The sequence below is a fragment of the Buteo buteo genome, chromosome 19 (genome assembly GCF_964188355.1).
Source record: "Buteo buteo chromosome 19, bButBut1.hap1.1, whole genome shotgun sequence".
Classification (NCBI taxonomy): Eukaryota; Metazoa; Chordata; class Aves; order Accipitriformes; family Accipitridae; genus Buteo; species Buteo buteo.
Genome location: NC_134189.1, coordinates 13,151,052 through 13,172,772, shown reverse-complemented (window position 1 = coordinate 13,172,772; position 21,721 = coordinate 13,151,052). Strand labels below are relative to the sequence as shown.

The following is a 21,721-nucleotide window of genomic DNA, read 5'->3' as shown; positions in this document are numbered from 1 at the left end:
GCTGCACTTGTTTTGCTGTATCTCTTTTCTTGCCTCTTGGCTTGGCTTGCCATTCCCTTCCTCCACCCCAACCTCTCCCATCTTTGATTCATTCCTCCATTCGTGTATTCATTCATCTGTTCATCCATGTCTCTCACTAGCTGCCACAGTCTGAGGAGGTAACTGCACCCCTGTGTTTTGTGAGTGTGCTGTTTCCCTTGTGCCAGTCGGTGTGTCAGTGCCAGTGCTCACAGCCACAGCTGGCCTGTACATCTGGAGCAGGGGGGGGCTGGGGCGGCAGGACTGAAGGAGCCTTCTTACACTGGCAAGAAGAGGAGAGGAAATTCTGGATGTACTGGGAAGCTGTGCTGTGCTGTTGGTTCAGAGTAGGTAGGGGTGTCTGTTGTGCAGTAGCTTAGTTCACCAGACCTCTTTTTCCATATGTCAGGTAAGTGTCAGAGAACTTTACTTGCTGTGTATTAGTGCAAGTGTTGCTGTGAATGGGAAGTTTCCACAAAGAATCATCCAGACCAGTAACTCAAGATACCAGGCTCAAATCTCCACCAAGTGACTGTATAGATTATTGACTGGGTCTTTTATGGCTCCCAGCATACATAGTAATGGATACAGGAGGTCATTTCTTGCCTTGCTACTTGACCAAATGAGAGATGGAAGGGGGATGCTACTGGCATCAAGGGATTATGTCCTTTTGATAGCTAGGTGTGTTTGGGAGACTCCTTTGCATGTGTCTTGCCTGTTTTACCTCCTTTCATGTATGTGTTTAGAGCACCTGTCTTCTGCAGAACTGGGAGCATCTGTTACCCCATTACATGTGCATGTCCTGTATCCCCTGTAGAGATAGCTTGCTATGTTGTATCTGTTTGGATCATTATTTTGTCTCTGTTTTTTCTAAGCTTAAATGCTTGAGTAACAAGTATATATAAGCAGGCTCTGTGTGTAGTTGTGCCTTTTAAATATTTGCCTGTGGTGTTTCGCATTCGTGGTATTCATGTGTTTGCAATGTAGATGACATCTCGTTTGTGATTTTGTTCATATTTGTGTTGCTTTTCTCTATTCTGTGCTCCTTGTGTTGGTGGTTTTTACACTTGTTGCATAAGTGCTTATGTCTACACTCCCAATGCGTGGTGGGTATAAATAGTGCCACCACTTCTGCAGGTTCCTGTCTCTTCATTAAAACAGCTCTTTAATTTCTCCTGCTTCAACACATTTCACTGGCTTTCATCCCATCCTTATCACCCCACATGAGCAAGCATCCATCCCACAATCCTCTTGGATATAGAGTATTGAAAATTGCTGCCATCTCTTTTTAGAGGGGTGTGGGAGACAAGAAGGTGGGTAATTGTAATCAACATCTGGGGTCCTTGGGAATTCCAGTGCCTTTCACTCGAATTATCTGCAGTATTGCATTTGCTAACACGTGGCTTGTTGTTCTGTGGCAGCTCTTTGCATCTCAGGCTCAAAGTCTGTTGCTCATGACAACAGTGGCTATGCCAGTCTTCAGCAAAAAGAACGAGACGGTGAGTGCAATGTGGGCTTTGCTCTCCTTCCAACCAGCAGAGGTGAAAGGATGCAGCGGACCTTGGCAGGGTTTTAAAGCCAATGGTCTCTGAAAGAAGAGCTGGCCGTTATTGACTGCGGTAGACCCCTGGCAGGATGTGTGGCTGATAATTTATCTGACAAAATGACAGTCTGTCATTTCCTCTGAATGCTATTTCTTCAAAATACTCCTCAAATATGACACTTCTCCCTGTTTTATCCCTTCCATTTCCAAACCTAGCCTAATTCACAGACCCATAAAGCTTCAAGCTGGAAGAGATCATTACCTTGTCTAGTCTGTCCATTTTATTGCAGACCTTTACATTTCATACAGACGGTCCTTCATGAGCCCAATAACCTGTGTTTGGCAAAAGTGTCATTGAAGAAAGGCATCCCGCCCTGAGCTCTCCATTGTGGTTTCTCACTCTCCATTAAAAACTGGTGTCTAAAATCCACTTTCAATTTGTCTGACCTCACCTTCCTGTCATAATGGCTTTCTCTGCTAGATTGAATAGCCTGTACCCTTTGCTATCTTCTCCTGGGAAGCATCTTCTGCACTGCAATAATGTCAAACCTGTCTATCTTTTGATAAGATAAAAAGGTTGGACAATTTAAGTGTCTTTGATAAGGGCATTTCTTCTGGGTTTTGAAACCATTTAGACACTCTTTTCTGTACCATTTCTAGTTTCTCAGCATCTAAAATGGTAGGTGGTACCTTACCACTGCTGTACAAGGGATAAACTCTTCATCCAGGTCCTACAAACAATTGCCTGCCTTCTCCACCTGAGGTTGGCCTTAACCTGTATTAGCACAGCACCGCAGTGGGAGCTGTCATCATGCTCCCCAGATGCTTACTAAACAACCAGTTCCCCATTTTGCGGGGATTTCCTACATTTCTTTTTCACAGGTTAACAAACAACTTTGTATTTGTTGTTTGGTTTAGTTGGCCCAAGTTATCAACTGATCCATGCTGTTCTGCATGATTGCCTTGCCCTTGCTGTTATTTACACATACTGAATGCAGGGGTTTGCCCTCAAAACTTGTTGTCATGATTTTATGTTACTTCTGAATCATAGTCCGATATGATGACTAGTGTTGGGTAGAAAACCTCCTCTCCATAAACACTGGAGCAACTCCTTGAGACTTTTTGAGGTATGTTAGTTGGTTTTGAATTGATATATTCATACAAGCCTAGAGAGAACATGTGAGAGACTAGTGGGAAGGCAGTAATATGTATTCAGGTAAAGAGCTACCAAAATTTTGCTTCTGAAAGTGAATTCTCCTTTTTTTTTAAGCGATCTCATGGCATTCTCCTGGGTGTGGTGGGCTCTGATGTACCACTGAGGGAGCTGTTAAAACTTGCTCCACGGTATAAGGTAAGACTGAGATAATGCAATTTGTTATTTTGCACAGCAAAGTCACTAGTCATTCTTCCATGGGCATGACTGAAAAATCATTCCTCTGTCTGTAGGAAGAACTATGAGCATAAAGCAAGACATGTTGGATGTGGTGATATGTGGTTTCTATACAGCATGTGGGAAATCATTCACTACTGGAAGCTCTTAGGCTGCTTCAGAAGGACTAGATGATCCAGTAGATTGGCAACAGGTCATGGAGCCTTTGCATCTTGATGGTCACCAATCTAGGTCTCTCAGAGATGATATGATCTGACAGCCTATCTCAGAAGAATTAAAGTTCTACATCCAGTTCCCAGTGGACAAGAGCTGCCATCCCAGTTGGCAAAAAATAAACCACTTTCATTGTCAGTATTCTTAGCAGAAAAACTGAGGACTGAATGGACTACAGAGAGCCAACTTTTCTGTCATGCCTAGAGGTTCCTTTCTCCAGATCAGCATGAAGATTTCTTGGCAGGACAGTGTACGGGAAGTTGGCTCTCACTCAGTTGTGTTGTACCTAGATAGAGTATTTGCTGTCCAGAATTGTTAGTCCAACCACTTTCCATTAGCTCTATGTTCAATATATCTAAAAAAAATATGTTCATCCACAGGAACCACCACCACCACCACCACCCCGAGATGCACTGTTTAGTTTGGTTTCTGCTGTAAATTCTGTGCAGTGACCTTTTGTTCAATCAGTCTGCACACCAGGAGACAGCAAGCACATCTGAGGATCATGCTGAAATCAGGCAATTTGAGCCATCATTTCAAGTTTTCAGTTTCTCTTAAATAACTATCAGGCAACTACTACCAGTTAGGCAGTTGTCCAAAATCTGACTGCTGAAGACTCACAGGACTGAAAGTGCTGTCAGAAGCTATGAATTTGTGCAGCGCTTCCAGACATGGATGCAGGGCAGACCATTCACATGCAGCTGTAGGAAATGATCCTTCCGGCAACCCAGGAACTATGAGAGGCAGGGTGCATGCTCTCAGCATGAAAAAGCTAGCTGGTTTGGATCTGGGGGAACCTCATCTAGGAGCTTCAATTTTTACACACATTTATTTTCTCTATAAGACTAATACCTTTTCATCTTCCTCCTTCCACATCGCTCAAAGGCCATGTGATCACAATAATCTTTCTTCTGGGCCAAGGAGAGACACTGTTCTTTCCTCCAAGCAGTGCCAGGAAAGGAGGGAAAATTATTCGAAGGATTTCTTTATATCAGAGGCAGGACACGACTTCCCAGAAGCTCTTCCAACTCCAAACTAGTTTGGAAACCTAGGATCCTCAACTTGAATCCCCTGGCATATGAGTTACAAAGGACCAGTTCCAGAGTTACAGCCCTTGAGAGCTCGTACATTCATGATTGTGCTTACTGGGCTGGGAAATTTCAGCTTTAATAGGCCAACAAGGAAGTTTGCTCTAGTCCTGATCCAATGTCTTGGTTTCATTCTTGCCACACGGAGCTGAGCTGAGCTCAGTGTGCTTTGCAAAAAACTGTTTCACTTAGAGAGAGTCCAAAATTTGATCTGGTGATATGTGTGAAACACAGAATTAATTCCCTTCAAAAAGGCACAGACGGATTGTAAATGACTTGCCTCCCCACTTCCCTACTGTTATCCCTCCAGGATTGTCTCTATAGGAATATAAATTTGCAACAGCTTTTTGAAGATAGAAACCTTAGCCATTCTTGTTTTCCTCAAGACACCTCTTGTTTCGGCAAGCATGGGCTATCAGCAGGTTTTTAGCAACTCAGGGTTTAGCTGGAATTTGTATTATATATGGGCTTGATCTGAGTAGTTGCTCTCTCGGAAATCTCTTGCAGATCAGGCCAGCCACTGTCTGCCCTCGTTAGATTATGCTGTTCCTTAAAAAGCATTTTAAGACTACAGGCTTCTACAATTGGCCTAGGCTAGGTCTGGTCTTGCCAGCACCAAAACATAATGCAGAGCTCCTCTGAAGATTGACCGGTTTCCAGGGAAGCCATCTGTGAGATTCATACTCGCTTGTTCATTCACTGCTGTGCATGTGTAGTGATGGGCATACAGACCTGTCACTGCTGTGCCTGTACTGTTTCCGACATTCCCCATCGTTGCCCATTTTATGTGCAGCACTGCTGTGCCTGCTGTGGACAGCTTATTCTGCCTCTGGGTGGTAATTGTCCATGAGGACAATCAGACTCTAGGAGGGCATCTTTTTCTGAATGTGTACACAAATCAAGTACCTGCCCATCCTTTTGTGCATCCAAGCACAGTCAGCCTGCTCAGAGCGGCCAGAGATCCAGAGATAAATGCTTTGGGATGGACCCTATTTTCTTCTGGTCAGTACCTTTAAAAGGAAAATATTTCTGAATATTGGTGGTGCCAGGATATCAGTGAACCCAATACACAGCCGTGTTTCTAGCTAAAGCACTAATTATTCTAATGCCTTTTTTCTCCAGCTGGGTGTTCACGGATACGCCTTTCTGAACACCAACAACGGCTACATCCTTTCACACCCAGACCTCCGTCCTTTGGTATGTATAGCTCTGAATTTGAGAACCTTTGTTTACTTGGAAACAATGGCTTTCAGGGATGCTCCTGATTTCATATATTTTATTGAGCTGTGAAGGCTACCAGGCACTGATATATAGGCACCTAGGAGCATGAGAGCTAGAGAAATCAATTCCACATACATAGATGTATATATGCACACACATGTGTATGAAGTGTAAGGCACGCTGCTTGTCTGTTTTCCATAAGAGTGCATGTGAGGGCTCTATATGTGTGCACTTGCTATATTGTGGGTGCACGTGTATTTGTGTCCATGCAAGGTTTCACTGCCAGGCTGAAGAAACAATTCTGCTCGCTCGGGCATATCTCCTACAAGAAGATTCAGCATGAGTAGGACCACAGTAATAGCTACCCAGCACCTGTAGCATTGGACGTCTTGGGAATCTGAGGCTAGCAGGGTCCAGTACCACAAATCTTAGTAACATGGTAAGTCAGAGACAATTTAGAGACCAGTAGGCTGCAAAAACTGTCAGGGACTTGAGGGAGTGGACACAAGGACAATGTTTCTCCCTCACAGTGCCACCTGGAGCTCCAGCCCACACATCTGTCTGCAGACACACAGCTGGCCTCATTACTCAGATACCCAGGCATGCAATGATTTTACATTTCATACACTTGTCTGTCAGCACAAATCCACCTGCACACAGCTAAAACCATTAGTGTGGATACTGGCAAGGGAAAATGCCACCACAGGGCTTCACAGCAGCTGTCTTCAAAAAGGCAGCTTTGCACAGGGAGACCACAGGCACAGGTAGTTATTTCAGTATGTGAAGAGAAAGGACACATCCTAGGTAAGGGCACTGGTTTATCCTCTACCTGAAACTGGCCTCTCTTAATCTGCTTCACACCTTGTCCTTCAGCTGGAAGGTTACAGGGAAATAGCTCTCCTGCATCAGTTAGCCCTAGGTGAAAAGCCTACCTTTCTGTCAGTGGAGCCAAAGCCAAATTCCCATCAGAAAAGATCTCCTGTTGGTATTATAGTGTTAATGGATTCCACTCTTAGCTGGGGGAAAAAACTGATTTTCTGGAGGCAAGCGTATTGTACTGATCTATTCAGAAGAACACTTTCACAAAGGAGGTCATAGCCTTTACCTGCAAGTTTACCTGTGTTCCTGCCTGTCCCTTGCTCCTGGATCAGCCTCTCCCGCTTGAATTCTCCTAGCTCCACACTGCCCACATGAAGAAATAGGTGGCACAGGACCAAGAAGGCACTTGCACCCAAACGATGCCTTCCTAGTCAGAGAATAAATTAGACACCCCTGTTTTTCAAATTACATATCAACCCTTAAAGGGTTAGTTTAGGAAGTTATCTAGCCATTTACTTGGGGTTTGTTTTGTTCTGTTTTTCTTTTAATGAATGCCAGTATAAAGAAGGAAAGAAACTGAAGCCTAAGCCAAACTACAACAGCGTAGATCTCTCAGAAGTGGAATGGGAAGACCAGGATGAAATTGTGAGTATCAGAAAGTGAATTTAGCCTTTTTTGTAGCTCCTTCTTTCTATTGCTTTGTGTGCCTGTATGGAAGGGGCAGGGGAGCAGCAGGCAGCAGGCACTCCTGTGTTTTTTCTGTGTCTGACTGGCCCTAAGAGAGGCTGGTGGTCTACAAGAGGTCAAGGATGATGCTCCCCTACAAAGTGCTTGTCTTCCTTCCCAGTGTGAGTTTTCTTCCTCATGGAACAGGGAGGGCAAGCGCTGGCAGGAGGAAGGAAGCACTTTAGACGGTGCTCCGGGGAGCCAGTCTGTGTGTACACAGCCCAAATGCTGCCTTAATACAAAGGCAAGATAGCTTAGGAATATGGCAGTGTCCCATGATGTTATCCATACATGTATTATCTGAGATACAGCTGAAGCCACTCAACTAATGAGATCTGCAACAAGGAAGAAAGTACATTCAAAAAGACACTAAAGCTTCCATTCTCTCTTAATAACAGACAAAGAGGATAAGGGACTCAGACACTTAGGAAAACCAAATTTCCAGAAACCACCTTGTTGCACAGGTGTGGAGGCACTGAAAACAATAGCTGACCAGAAAGAAAAGATTAGAAAATACTTTTTCTACTGTCTTTCGAGCAAAATTATTAAATAGTGATAAACAAGAAACAGCACGCACCTTAACAGCTGCAAGTTGCCGCATTGCACAACTAGGAACCCAGATATAATGAGAAGGTAGAGAGATTCCTCTGTGGCTGGTTTTCTTTTACTTGGAAGAATTAGGAGAGAATAGATACTTAAGTTACTAAGATAAGAACTGAATTTGGAGTAAGGTAGAATTAGCTGTGGGACACATGCTTCTGGATTACGGGGGAGACTGCTGACATAAATGGATCTGATGCTATAGATATCCACTTAAACAGGTAGGACAAACGAACTGCCCAGCAAGAGGATCAAAGTAGCTACTGCCGCTAGTGCAGGCCAAATACAAAGGGCCAGACCAAAGGAATTTTAGAAGTGGAAGAGTGGCAAATTGAGAAAGGAAGTACAGCAGAACTGGGTGTGAAACATGGAAAGCAAAACAAAAATAAGAGGCTTTACATGCAGTGGGACCACCAAGATACAGGTTGCCAATGGCTTTGTGTGGGTTTGCTGATATCTTCTAGGACCTCTGCTCCCATTGTAGTTTTCTCTCTCACTGGAGCCACTTTTAGAGCTGTTCCTCTTTACCCAGTTTGCTATTTTATGGAAAATGAGAGGACTTTGCTTTACTGTCATATTTATTTGGCTTGCAGGTTCCTATCTGGCCAAATAACAATGATACCTGAAAGCAAATATGATGCAAATTGTAAGGTTTCTGTCCATAGGCAATCAAAGTAAAATTATCCAGTGGAAAAAAAGGTCAAAAGAGGCATGAAAAACAAAGTCACTTTGTGTGACTTCCAGAAGAAAGAAAGGTTGCAGTCACTGAGGGTACAGAGACATTCAGTGACGCGAATGATATCTGCAGTGTGACTTCAGCAAGTCTAGAGACTCTCAAGATACACCCACTGCAGCAGAAAGCTGCCAACATTTCAACACTCAGATTTGCAGCTATGGTATTAGATCAATGACAGACTTAACATCAGTTGCAGTATAATCTCAGCAACACTGATAAGCAGCAAATTCAGACTTGAAAAATATGCCCAAGTGCTAATGATGTGTAATACAGCCAGCTGCTAAAAAGAAATCTAGGGGAAGGAAGATAGCACTGTCTGGAAAATACCAACTGATGCACAACAGTGCTATCTGCAGCTGGGCAGCAAGGAAGTTTGGGGTTACTTGTAAAGCAACACAGGGATATTCTCAGTGCAAGGGTGTTGTGGTTTAACCCCAGCTGGCAAGTAAGCCCCACACAGCCACTTGGTCACTCCCCTCAGTGGGATGGGGAAGAGAATCAGAAGAGTAAAAGTGAGAAAACTCATGGGTTGAGACAAAGACAGTTTAACAGGCAAAGCAAAAGCTGCGCACACAAGCAAAGCAAAACAAGGAATTCATTCCCCACTTCCCATGGGCAGGCAGGAGTTCAGCCACCTCCAGGAAAGCAGGGCTCCATCACGCCTAACGGTGACTTGGGGAGACAAATGCCATCGCTCCAAACGTCCCCCCCTTCCTCCTTCTTCCCCAGCTTTATATGCTGAGCATGACGTCCTATGGTCTGGGGTATCCCTTGGGTCAGTCAGGGTCAGCTGTCCCGGCTGTGTCCCCTCCAACTCCTTGTGCCCCCCCAGCCTGCTCGCTGGTGGGGTGAGAAGCAGAAAAGGCCTTGGCTCTGTGTAAGCACTGCTCAGCAGTAATGAAAACATCCCTGTGTTATCAACACTGTTTTCAGCACAAATCCAAAACAAAGCCCCATACTAGCTACTGTGAAGAAAATTAACTCTATCCCAGCCAAAACCAGCACAGAGCAGAAAAGGGAAGTGTCAAGAGATCTTCCCCAGCAGTCTAGGAGCTGTCACCCAACCAGATTTTCTTCAGCCTTGACAGAACCACCGAAGAAGAAATTAGTCTGCAAAGATGTTGAGACTGAGTGGCAAAACATCTAGATGTTGTGAGACCCCTCAGGTAAACTGTATGTCTGTGTTGGTTTGAAACCACACAAGCAGATAGGGGAAAGGTGCCAGCAGCACCTGCTACCAGTGATGGGAATGGCACAGACTCATAGCCCTGGAGCAGGAGAGTTTGCTGTTTGGGGTGTCAGGAATGAGTGCTTCAGCATGCACCAGACCACCCCTTTGTCCGAACTCTGCTACACATTTTTCAAAGTGGAGGCCAGCTGTTGCCAAAAGTGTCCTGCCTGAAAAGCATTATGGAGGCTCCCAGACACCAGGACTGTAATTGATTTCAGAAAAACTACTGAGGAAGAAGCAGCAAGCCAGGATTGTGGCACCAACCTACAGCCACTGTCACCTGGGGGCTGGGCACAGGGCAAGTAGCCTGCCTGCAGGCTATCTGGAGCTGAGGAGATCCAAGGAGATCTCAGATATCCACTGAATTACTTCTCCGCTGCCTTATGGGGCAACGAGAGATGCCTGACATTCAAGAAGATATGGATGAAGCAGCACTATCTGAACTAAACCCAGAACCCATAGAAAACGCTGCAGGCTGTCAGACCAGAAGAGAGAGTATGCCGTGGCTCTGGCAGGAGGTCAAACACTCTTAGCCAAAAAGGAGTAATAGTACCAGTCAGTGTTTTGATTTCCAAGACACGGGCCTGGGGAAACACAAGCTTTATATTCTAGGTCTGTAAATAACCCACATCAAGCAGCCATAATAAACAGAACTGTGGCCCTGTAAAGCAAAGGCAGTTGAGACTGGCCAACATCTGAATGGAGGCCTGTCTCTGGCAGTAAGGAAGCAATTTGTGTGAATGAATAAGTTACTTCCCACCTTTTTTTCTATCCAGGCTGAAGCAATAGGTTGATATGCTCTGGCAGGCTGGACAAAAAGTCAAAGCCTCTGCACTTGTGGAAAAATTCCCTGGCTCGCTCTTGCAAGAGGCTGGGAGTCACGGTGAAAATTACATTTTGCCTTTGAAACATGGACTGAATAAAGTGGTCTTCTTGCTGTCTACTCTGCTATCATACAGTCTTGCTTTACTGTGTTAAACAGCTGCTTTGCTGCACCTCAGAAGTGGTGGTGAATACAGCCCATAATTTATAAATCAGTTTAAAACATGTCCAAGAGCTTTGGAATCGGTCTGGGGGAGTTAGTGGGTTTCTCGGGTGTCTCCTCTTCCAGGTTCTTAAAGCACCATGCTAATGACTTTCTGGCTGCCAAACAGTGAAGTCTGAAACTTGGATTGGCAATTTCATAGCTTCCAGATCCTTTCCTTTTGCTAAAAAGACATATCAACAAGCTTTCAGCATAAGCCATTATTATTCTGTGTCACTTATCAGCCTGACTGAACGAGGATCCTGACCACTGAGACCAGTTTCTCACTTTAAAAGAAGCAAGAAAGAGCTGGGGGGGGACAAACAAACAGTCACTCTTTTCTGCCAGTCCCTGTTCATTAATGACAAGTGGCTCTATTAGTTCCTGTTCTGCCCTGCCCTGCCTAATACTAATCTTGTTCACCTCTGCAGCTGAGAACTGCCATGATCAATGGAGAAACGGGCTACCTCTCTATGGATGTGAAGGTCCCTGTGGATAAAGGGGTAAGAAATTATCCTTCTGTTCAGGTCACACGAGAGAGGGGATGGGAAATGGATGCTGAAGAACCACGAAGGATGTGGTTTTAATACTCAGCATTTCTGAGTGTGAGGATTTTATTGTTTCACCGCATACATAACACATGTGCTAAAGACATAAAATAGAGCATCGTTAGAAATGCTCTTTATACCTACTGACATTCTGCTCTTGCAAAGATATTGGAAATGCCTCACAGTTCCCTACTTTGTCCAGGCAAAACCAAAAAACATGTTGTTCATTGTTTATAGGGCTGTGAAATGAATTGGAGATCTTTAAGAGTTTAGAAAGGGGAAAGACTATGCTGAGCTGAGCTGACCTAGACAGAAAGAGGTTTGGAGGCTATTTTGCAACTCCCTTTCCCTACCCAAAAACACTCATGAAAACTTTGTCCCTCACTCTGTCAGAATGCCATTTCCTTTATCCAGGTCCAGGATTAAATTTCTATGCAAATATTTACAGACGTTTTATGAAAAGTCCTAGTGAAATGGAGACTTTTGAATGTTCCCTACCAGCTCTAATGTAGGGTTATACATCTTCCCTTGGAATCAGTGCAAAATTATCTTGTACATTTACGTTCACTCGTACTTTTTCATTCAGGTTTATTTAACTCTCCTAAAGACTTTGGCTTTCATCATTTCCTGTTAGGAAGTATTCCAGAGTCCTGCAAGTTACACTGCCCAGAAGTCTTCCATATTTCAGGAAAACTTTCCATCATTTTTTTCAGCGATCGAGCTGGCTGAACTGCTGCCATGCTAAGCCACAGTCAGCACCAATTCCAATAAACTGACTGCTTACAGCCACTGCTGAAATTATGCCATTTCCTAATGAAGACACCCTTCCATTTCCTTTGAATGGTTGTACTCGTGGATCTTGTAACTAAATTCTCTTTCTATATTCTTGGTATTTGCAACTATCAGGTACCTGTCAATTGCTTTGCCCTTCCTCTCTTGGGCATTGCCAACATCTGCATTTGAAATACTTGCACACTTTTCAGTCCAAGCAGTTCAGCAATTATTTTTGTTCCCTTTGTCTCTTGTATCATTTCTGGTACGCAAGTACCAGGGCTTCACTGAATTATTTGAGTACTGTTTCCCTGTTGTTCTGTAGAGAGCATCTATTCTCTGCAATAGGATATTTCTGAACAGGGAGCCCCAAGTCTCCTTTCTGCCGTCCCTTCAATTTTCACCCCTTCCCACAGTTGTGCCAGAACAGCTACCTTGGTGTCCATGTTTCTTAGCTATTTTTTTCAGTTGCCAGTTTTCCACATGAATCCCACTCCTTTTTGTCCAGTCTTTCTAATTTTTAGGGCTGTTGGGACTTTTTCTCAGTATGCAGAGAAATGTTGTTTTATTTTATCTTACAGATCACTGTACATAAGGGCTCCTAAGACAGAGCCTGTCTGTTCATCTCATTAAATCTTTTTCCCTCAATGCCCTGTTGTTTACTGTTTCTTTTTGTTTACAGTACTGCAGCTGGTTCTCACTCCACATCTTATTTAAGCCCACTTTAACTGATTCTTTAGAATAAAATTTCATGAGAAGCTGTTTCAAGAGCTTTATATAAACCCAGATACATTGCATGTCCTTTATTCCCTTCATCCATTACCTTTGTTATTCTGCCAGAAAAGCAATCAGGGTTTTCCAGCAAGATCTATTCTTTATAGGTCTAGATTGCTTATTTTGCTAGCTTAACCTCTTTCTCTGTCTCTGTGCACCCTCAATAACGTTTCCTCTGAGTCATCCAAGGATATCTTTTTAGTTCAATATTTTAGGGACATCTTTCTGCTCCCCTACTCAGGCAAAAAAAGATAACAAAAAGTAGCCTTGGTAAAAGATATTACCTGTTTTATTCTGCAACTCTGCAAGCGTTATGAAGCATAATAGGAGACTGAAACTGAGTATGTGACAGTTTTACTATTATCAGAATACACACAGAACGAGGACCAGAAGTGAAACTTAGCAATTCCCACTTGTACTCTGCTAGCTGATGAAGCAGAGCAGCATTGAAACAAAGAAAGTGCTGACAGAGTCTTGAAACAAAGAGAATGAGGCAGTCAGATGGTGGAGAGAAGGGCTGACTGAAGGGGAAGAAATTATTCTGCCAGCCATGTAAACGTTGATTCCCCAGGTTGATCTCGAGAAGGTATTCGGAGTGGAGTGAGACAGAGAGGGAAAAACAAGGCCCAAAGACGAGGGGCAATTGTTAGACAGATCCAGTGGCAAAAATGCCTTCCCTTGCAGCTGGGGTACAAAAGGGCTGTGATTGTGAAAGCAGAAGAGCACGGACATGGGTATGAGCTGTGGCAAACCACTGATAATGGCATTAGCTAGGACTGGCTGCCTAATACAGTTACAATACCAAAACTGGAAACACATGTGTTCCCGGACAGCAGGTGCTGGTAGTCAGCAGTCCTGTCACTGTGCCAACATGCCCGTGTTCCTGTCTTCTCTGTTGCTCTGAGCTACATAGCAAAGTCCTGTCTGATCATCCTCAGCCCCTCTTGGCTCAAGGGTGCCTCTGCTTCTCTTCAGTCCCATGGATAAGTGGTGATACCTCCAGCTGTCTTGGGGAGGGCTGGCCACCCATCCCCAGCCCCTTGTCCAAGCAGAGGTTTGCCTTCCCTCCCACAAGGCGCAAGTGCTGAGTGGCTGTATGTGCAGAAGAGGGGCAGGTCAGGGGAACAAAGGATGAGCAGAACAAGCCCTGCTGAGGGAAAGGGTCTCAGAGTAGTGGTGCCCCAGGCCATTTTCTACTGCATCCTTTCCCCCAGGGGCAGGCCTACACCCTCAGGTCTCCTTCTTCCCCATGCCTCCCCACCTGTGCCATCAGATCAGACTGGCAAGGAAAGGGAGGCTTAATATCTCTTGTAGGTTCTCCACAGCCACCAAAACACCTCCGTGCCGTGTTCCTTAGGGGTATCAAAGCACTGTTGGAACATCTCGGCTCAGCAAAAGACTCGGACCCTGGTGTTCAGCAGTACACATTTGCCATGCATGGAGAGAGAAGGGAGGGAAGGGGCTGAGCCGTCTGCCACCTCCTCACCTAACAATAACCCCATCCCCGTCAGCCCATCTGCTGTGTGCACAAACTCGGGGCACACTGTGGAGCTGGCACTGGCTCGTCCTTTGTGCTTCGCTCCACTTCCACTGCTGCACAGCTTGAGCAGGTTAGAGCAGGCGCTACTTTCCCTGGGGAACACTGAGTTTTCTGTGTTCACTCCCTGTCTCCCACACACATCCTCTCACCTCGTTTTCAGACTGGGGCTGGGATTTTAAACATATTAGGGTTCATATACTGGCATAAGGGTTGGATAGAAACTTTCCAAAAACTTTTCTCCTTTGGAAAAGAGTTCCACTGAAATCAACACTTTTCTACAGGAAAAGGCCAGTCTGGCAAACAGCTGAAGTTCTGAAGCAGCTTTCAATAATCTGAAATGTCTTCAGTTGAAATGTCAGTCTGAAGAAAATATTTTCACGTGAATCAAAACAGCTTGGATTTGAATCAGCACTTTTTTTCAATTCGAAAATGTAATTTTTTTTACTGATGTTTTTTAACAAAATTGGAATATGTTAATGTTTTGTCCCAGTTTGGCATGAAAGCAAATGTCAAGAATCTCAGCATTTCCCACAGGAGTGGGGAGACTTGGCCCTGGCTGCCCACCCACACAGTGGGTATGTTTGCCATCCTGCCTTTCCTCCGACCCCACCTCTCCTTCCTACTTGTCCTACTGAGCCCCCCTTCTGCTTGTGATGATGATGTGCAAAGCCATCAAGGTTGCTCTGTATAGCAAAAGAGCAGCAGGGCCCCAGCGTGTTGGCTGGGAGGGTGTGAGAGGGAGGGCAGCTTCCCCCCACCCCTTCCTGCAGCCTGTGCCGGAGCCCTAGAGCAAAGAAAGGTTTAACTGAAGCCCTAGATGGAAAGATAGAGTGGCTGCCTGGATCCTGAAAGTCACAAGTTGCTGAATATGCTGAATACTGCACATTCATCCCTGCCTCCAGCCAGCCCTGGCAGGGTGTGAAGTGTTGGTAATGATCAACTGTTCTTGCTTAGCCTTGGGGATGTATATCCCAGGTCCCTATCATCACTATGCTCTTGGTCTGTCAGATGGTCTCTCACTTTCTTATTCACGCTCTCATTCCAGAAACGAGTTCTATTCCTCACCAATGATTATTTCTTCACGGATATCAGTGGCACACCCTTCAGGTGAGCAAGGACTCCCATGACACCAATATGGTGTATCAGAAGTCTGCCATCAGGGACAGCAAATTGGTCCCTTCATAAAACTGGCTATGACTAATGAGTAGAGCAGTGGGAATAACTGACTTCTTTGTTCCTATAGCCATTAAAATATTGTTTGGGGACAACTCAAAAGGAATATTATGATTTATCTGAAGTTCAGAGTCCAAAATCTACACCTTAGGAGAAGCATGTTGTTTCATTAGAAATGACACATCTCCAATTTTCAGTTCCACTGAATATGTTTTATATTCTGGTGTATGGCTCTAAACGAAACATTGTTATAAACTGAAAAGTATAAAACATCACATAAGAAATCAAGCAACACTTTTTTTGTGATTTTTTCCCCAGCTGAAATGATTTGAAATTGGCACAGATTTGAGAAATGTTATTGTTGACCTGAACCTACAACGTGGGCCAAAAAAATTGTCACCAAAAATGCCTCATAGCTCTACAGACAGGTTCCTTAGCCTCTTGTGCTGAAATCGGATCTCACTTAATCCTCTTTTGATGATGTTCTTTTCTTTAATAGCTGTGGAGGGAGTTAATGTCTTTAGGGGTTGTAATTGCAGGGAACGCAGTGTCATGTTTAGGGATTACACCTCTCCTTGCTGACAAGCCCTCTGTTTTCCTTCCTGCCTGCAGCCTGGGTGTTGTGCTGTCCAGGGGCCATGGGGAGTACATTTTGTTGGGAAACACTTCAGTGGAAGAAGGTAGGTTAAGCTGAAACAGCCACGCTGTCCTAAGGGACAAGGTAGCTACTCTGAACTTCACTGCTTCACTTCTCCTTCACAGCCTGTATCTGCCTGTCTGCTACCTTACTGAATATTGTATGTATTATCTGGTTTCAGGTTTGCACGACTTGCTCCAGCCAGACTTGTCTTTAGCAAATGAATGGTAAGTGGAGGAAATCCTGTCAATGACACAGGACTTTGTCATGAGATTTTGGCAAAGCTCCCAGCAATTTGGCTTGAGTTCACCACCCTCCGTGGCCTAGAGAAAAAGCAGTGTTGTTCAGGGGCTGTACCTGCAAAGACCTGATTGTCTCCAGGCAATTCAGTTCTACCTCTCCCTTTGGGAGATCCCACCAAGGCCTGGCACAGCCCTCTGCTAAGAAACATCTCCTTAAATTTATCCTCAGTCTTCTGTGTTCAGACTTATTTTGTTCCTTGTGTTCCTCAGAACTGTGCTACAAAACCTACAGTATGTCACTCCTGTCAGGAAATTTTGTTGCAAGCTTAGCGAGAGATTGAAATGCTTTTTTAAATCCTAGCTTATTTTTGGTTGGCATTCTTCTAAACTGAGCCTAGACCTAATTTCTAGTGAACATGGAAGTGATTTATGACCCCTATTTCAATAGCAAGCATAATTTATGGTTTTGCTTTGTTTGGATATGAAACAGGGTGAAGCATGGCACTTTCCATTTATTGCTGTGAGGTTTGGGATTTTCATGAACCCAACATTCAGTTACACCCAGGCACATGAACCCAGCCTGTAACAAAGCCAAAATAACTATATTCAAGAAGCCCTGCAGCCCTTCACACCTCTCAGTACACTGTCAAGTTTCACAGGCAGCGCATTTGAGACACAAGCAGTGACTTCTCCTTCTTCTGCTCCTAACTTGGGGTGTCAGCTTACCACACTTTACATATTCATTTCTCTTAGACGTCTCTCATAAATCACTCCTTTCAGCCCCTTTGCGAGTTGTAATTCTCTCTTATAACCCCTTCCTCTCTGTTGTCCTGACAATGAAGCAGTCAAAACTGGAAGCAGGATTAGAAGACTGGTTTCTTTTATAATACATTTGTAATACATTCTCCCATTTCTCCCCAAACTGTGTCCTGAGGCTCCTGCATCCGTGTCCTTTGGGACAGCTTTTGTTGCCACCATATCATACTGCAAGCTCATTCCTTGTCTCACATTTTGTTTCACTGTGTCTTGGTTTTGCTCCCAATCCAGTTTTACTCATATTGCATGCGACCCTCTGGTTTTCAGGTCTCTCCATCACATTGTTATTGTTTACATAGACACAGGTACACATCTTAAACAACATATACAAATAACTGCCGGAAGGATTTGGGACTACTATGTCGCATTGTGAGCTTATGCTGGAGAACATAACAGCAGCCCTACTAAGCTCAGCAGTCAGATTAATTGGTGTTTGGTTTATTGGTAGGGTTTGGCTTACAGCCACATTGTTAGATTTTGAGTGGGCACGGCATGCAGCAGCAGCAGCAGCAAAATCTTTGCAGCCCAAGCTTTCTTGCTGAATGTTTGTTTTCAGTTACTATTTTCCAGGAGCATTTGCTTGATTGTGGTTTCTCTTTGCCCTTGCGGGCTTCTTCTTCCCTCCCCACCAGGATTTACTGCATCACCGACATTGATCCTGACCATCGGAAGCTCAGCCAGCTGGAGGCTGTGATCCGTTTCCTCACCGGAGAGGAACCTGACCTGGAATGTGAGTCCCAGGCACCAAAAGGGCCCTGCTGGGTTTTTCCTGTACCCATCACAGGGGAGAGGGGACTGTGACAAACTGATTGGTGTCAGATTGAGCTCCTGTGGCACCTGCTCACACAGGCAGGACTGAACTCAAGCCCAGCTTAATTCACATGTGGAAATGAGCTGAGGATCCACTTCCTTGTTTTCGTCAGAGGATTTTTTTTCCATTTCAAAGCTGTCACATAACTCAGCCTTATTGAGGGTCTCAGCATAGCAAATACTGAAAAGTGAAAGGCTTGAATGGAGCTTGGTGGGGGCTGCACACCATGTCTAAGACAGACTGACCAGCTGGGCTAGAGGGGGTGATGGCAGGAGGAGCCAGGAAAGATGCTGTGACTGCTCTGCTCTCCAGGGCCCCAGCCAGCATCCTCCAAGGGGTGCGTGGTGACATCTAGACAGATGGGTTCTTTCAGAAGAAGGATTATTAATTTTGTTTTCCAAACACAATTGGTAACTGATTTGGGAAAAACAATTGTTACAGCACTATTATCTTTCCTGCCCCCCCTGCTGCTCATCCCTTGCACCAGGTCCCATTCTCCAGGCAACGTGTGGCCAGACAAGCAGCTGATACAGCACCACTGTGGAGTGGGATCTCTGTCGGGGGCTAGAGGTGGGCAGCTGTGCATGGGAACTCCCTACAGCAATTTAGCTTTAGGATGTCCTTCAGCCCACCTCACTCTACATGGCTTCAGCCCCCTTAGTTGTGCCAGGTACAAGCTTTTGCATGTAATGCTCTACCTGAGAGGCACGAACCTTTGGCACGAGGATGGGAATGTCTTAAAACTAAAACCAAATGTAATCCAATAATTGTTCCTCTCCTGCACAGCGTGAGCAGACCCCTCCTGGCTGTCTTTGGAGGAGGCTGAAAAGAGGAGATGTATGAGTTGAAGAGGCCAGGGAGGAGGAGGAAAGCTTCAGGAGAGCAGACTGTGAGAAACATGCAGATTTGGAAGTGCTGTGGAGGAAAAAGAAATAGGATTTGGATACATCCTAGACATGTGGGGCCTGGGGAGGGAAAGATCTGCTGGTGAGCTCTGGTTTTGAGGTCTGAATGACAGCAAGGATGGAGAAATGGATTCTGACAACTGTAACAAATACAGGAGAAAAAGTTGGGAGAGCTTGGGAGAAAATGTTAGGGGAGACCTGGGACCTCAACCCAGTAAGTGGAGGCAGAAACACTGAAACAGAGGGAGGGGACCTCCATCTAGAACAGCACTGAAAGGGACATATCTGCAATATGATAGCCATCAAATTCTCACAGGATGAAATGAATGCAGGCAGGGCAATACAGAAATGAAGCAGGTCAAATAAATGGGATCTTACAGTATGCCATTGAGCACATATCTGAGCCTTCCTGAACACCTCTCAGTCCCAATCCTGGTAGCCCAGACTGGCTTGAGCATCTGGGGGGAACCAGGACAGGACAGCATTTTGTGAGATTTACAGAAATGACAGAGAGGAAACAGAGAAGCCAATGAACACAAGGACAGAGTAGAAGCCATGAAGAAGTCACTAGGGGCTTTGAAGAAGCTTCTTGAGTGGAATGGGGTGTCTGGTGTCCTACAGGGCACCTAGAAGACAGATCAAAACAGGGGTTTGAAGCAATGGTTGTGGACAGCCTGTTCAATCAAGGAGAAGGTCAGACTGAAGGCCTGATGAATAACTTCATTTGAAAGCCTCTCATTTGCCCACACTTTCAAACCCAAAGTTTCAAACCCTTCCACTAAGTTTGCAGGGGAACCAGTCTGATGATCTCAGATGTAACATCTGTTCTTGTGCTCTCCGTCATCCACAGTGATAGGTCCTGTTCTCAGCCCTGCAGGGGGAAGCCTCTTTTTGTGACATGTTGCTTCACTGCTCTGGGCCAGGCAGATGTTCCATAATAAGGAACTCTAAGACATCTCAGGAGAGACATATCTTTCTCTCATGATTCTTGTTCTCTCTTCTTAGGTGATGAGGAGTTGGTCCAGGAAGTGCTGTTTGATGCAGTGGTCACTGCACCCATGGAGGCCTACTGGACAACACTAGCCCTCAATATGTCCATGTAAGTCTGTAAGAAATAAATACGAGTAAAACACGATTGAAGATGCATTGCCAGATGCTATGGGCTTATGCAGTGCCTGAAACAGTCACAGATCCTTGCACAGAATATAAGAAACTTTAAAAATAGCTAAAAAAGCTGATAGAAATAGCTCAATAGCTTTAGAAATAACTCAAAAAGTGTCTCTCAGGAGTGGACTCCAGCAGGTTGGACCTTGTCAGGGGACCCTTTAGTTTGGTGAGTTTGTATATCACTGGAGGACAGCAGTGATGCAGATATGTCACTGCAAGGGGTGTTCAGCACTAATTCTTTGCAGCACCTAACACAGACGCACTGCATTTGCCTCTGTAGTTGATAGAATTTGGTATCACAGGGCACCTGAGACATTTCAGTTTAAAGTTATGAGTTATTTCTGCATGCATCAGTTATCCCTTTGAATGGCAGCAGTGTGGTTTGGCTTGACTTCACATATGACTGTAGCAGAAGTTCCATGCCAGGTGGCAAGGAATTTGCTCCCTTAGCATCAGCAAAGGAAAGGGAGTTTGATCTTGTCTCTGTTGGTGATGCCTTCAGATTAAGCCTCAGGAAGGGGGTGAACAGGCTGGCTTCAGTGAACAACTTTCTACATTATTATTTCCAGAGAGACACCTTTTGCTTGTAGTATCTAAAAACATCACACAGATCTACTTTCAGTAGACAACATGCCACTTACTTGCACAGATGCGTGGCCATGGGACTCCTGTCCCCATTTCAGTTACCAGTATCCTTACCACTAACAAGAGCTTGAGCCAATGGCAATCATGCTAGGACACCCAATTATCAGTACATCTTTAAATGGCTATACCAACACAATCCCCTCACTTTAAGGCCATGGCACTGCAGCAGGCCTTCCACCATGTAGCTGTTTCATCTGTGCCCTTGATACCTGCAGCAAGAGGTACCCAAAACAATCTACTGTTTCAGAGTCAGTCTGCTAGCCTGCCCATCTCCTGCGTGCTCGAGACAACCATTCTCTCTCTGCAGTCCCTCTCCCTCACTTCAGCCTCACGCGGGCAACCTGGAGCAGAGCTAGCAAGAGGAGAGGAGCTTGTGGTCTACTTAGAACTAAACTGAATGAGCAAACTTCAAAGGTGTGAATCTAGGCAAAGGTCTAAGCCTGCCAACTGTTAGCCAGTAACAATCTGTTGCTGTTAGCAGGTAGGAGCCAGTGTCACTCCTGGTGTAAATGGGTTATATTGCAAATGAACTTGGGACCACATCTCCAGGTGTGGCTTCTAGTTTGAAAGGTCCTCACCCTGAGGCAGGGAGATGGCTGTTGTTCTGAGAACTGTTTGCTTCTGCTTGTGTATTTCTGTTCCACAGGGAGACTGAGGTGGGTGTCGAGATGGCATTTCTGGGCACTCGGGCTGGACTCATGAGGAGTGCCCTATACGTGGGCTCTGAAAAAATTTCCAACAGGTATGTCCCTCAACTGCACTAAGGGATTTCTCTCAGTGACTCTGAAAAGGCAGCACGAAATCACCACCAGCCTTAGAAATGTATTTGGGAAGACAGAAACAGAAAGGAAAGAAGCAACACCTTGGTGGCATGGGTGCTGATTTACAGAGTTAGGGTAGTAAGGGTCCTTTGTCATCTTCTGGTCCTTTTGAGTTTTTCTTAAAATACTGTCCCAAAATGCATTCTTTTCAATGAAAACCTTCAATCGTTCCCTGACTTCAGTCAGCTAACAGAGAAAATGTTCATATTTACTATATATCCCCAGGACCATTTTGCAGTACAGAGGCTCTGCACTCCAGTGC

General features: G+C 44.9%; 1 protein-coding gene across 1 annotated transcript in view; it reads left to right on the top strand.

The window, feature by feature from the left end:
• The window catches only part of CACNA2D4 (calcium voltage-gated channel auxiliary subunit alpha2delta 4), a 130,819-nt gene that overhangs the window by 35,773 nt on the left and 73,325 nt on the right, over positions 1-21,721 (top strand). Inside the window, exons 15-26 of the mRNA XM_075051148.1 lie at positions 141-158; positions 1,440-1,517; positions 2,832-2,912; positions 5,375-5,449; positions 6,851-6,937; positions 11,041-11,112; positions 15,288-15,349; positions 16,028-16,095; positions 16,234-16,279; positions 17,743-17,840; positions 19,832-19,925; positions 21,285-21,380. Coding sequence (XP_074907249.1) covers positions 141-158; positions 1,440-1,517; positions 2,832-2,912; positions 5,375-5,449; positions 6,851-6,937; positions 11,041-11,112; positions 15,288-15,349; positions 16,028-16,095; positions 16,234-16,279; positions 17,743-17,840; positions 19,832-19,925; positions 21,285-21,380 — 875 coding nt within the window. The remainder of the gene's footprint in view (positions 1-140; positions 159-1,439; positions 1,518-2,831; positions 2,913-5,374; positions 5,450-6,850; positions 6,938-11,040; positions 11,113-15,287; positions 15,350-16,027; positions 16,096-16,233; positions 16,280-17,742; positions 17,841-19,831; positions 19,926-21,284; positions 21,381-21,721) is intronic.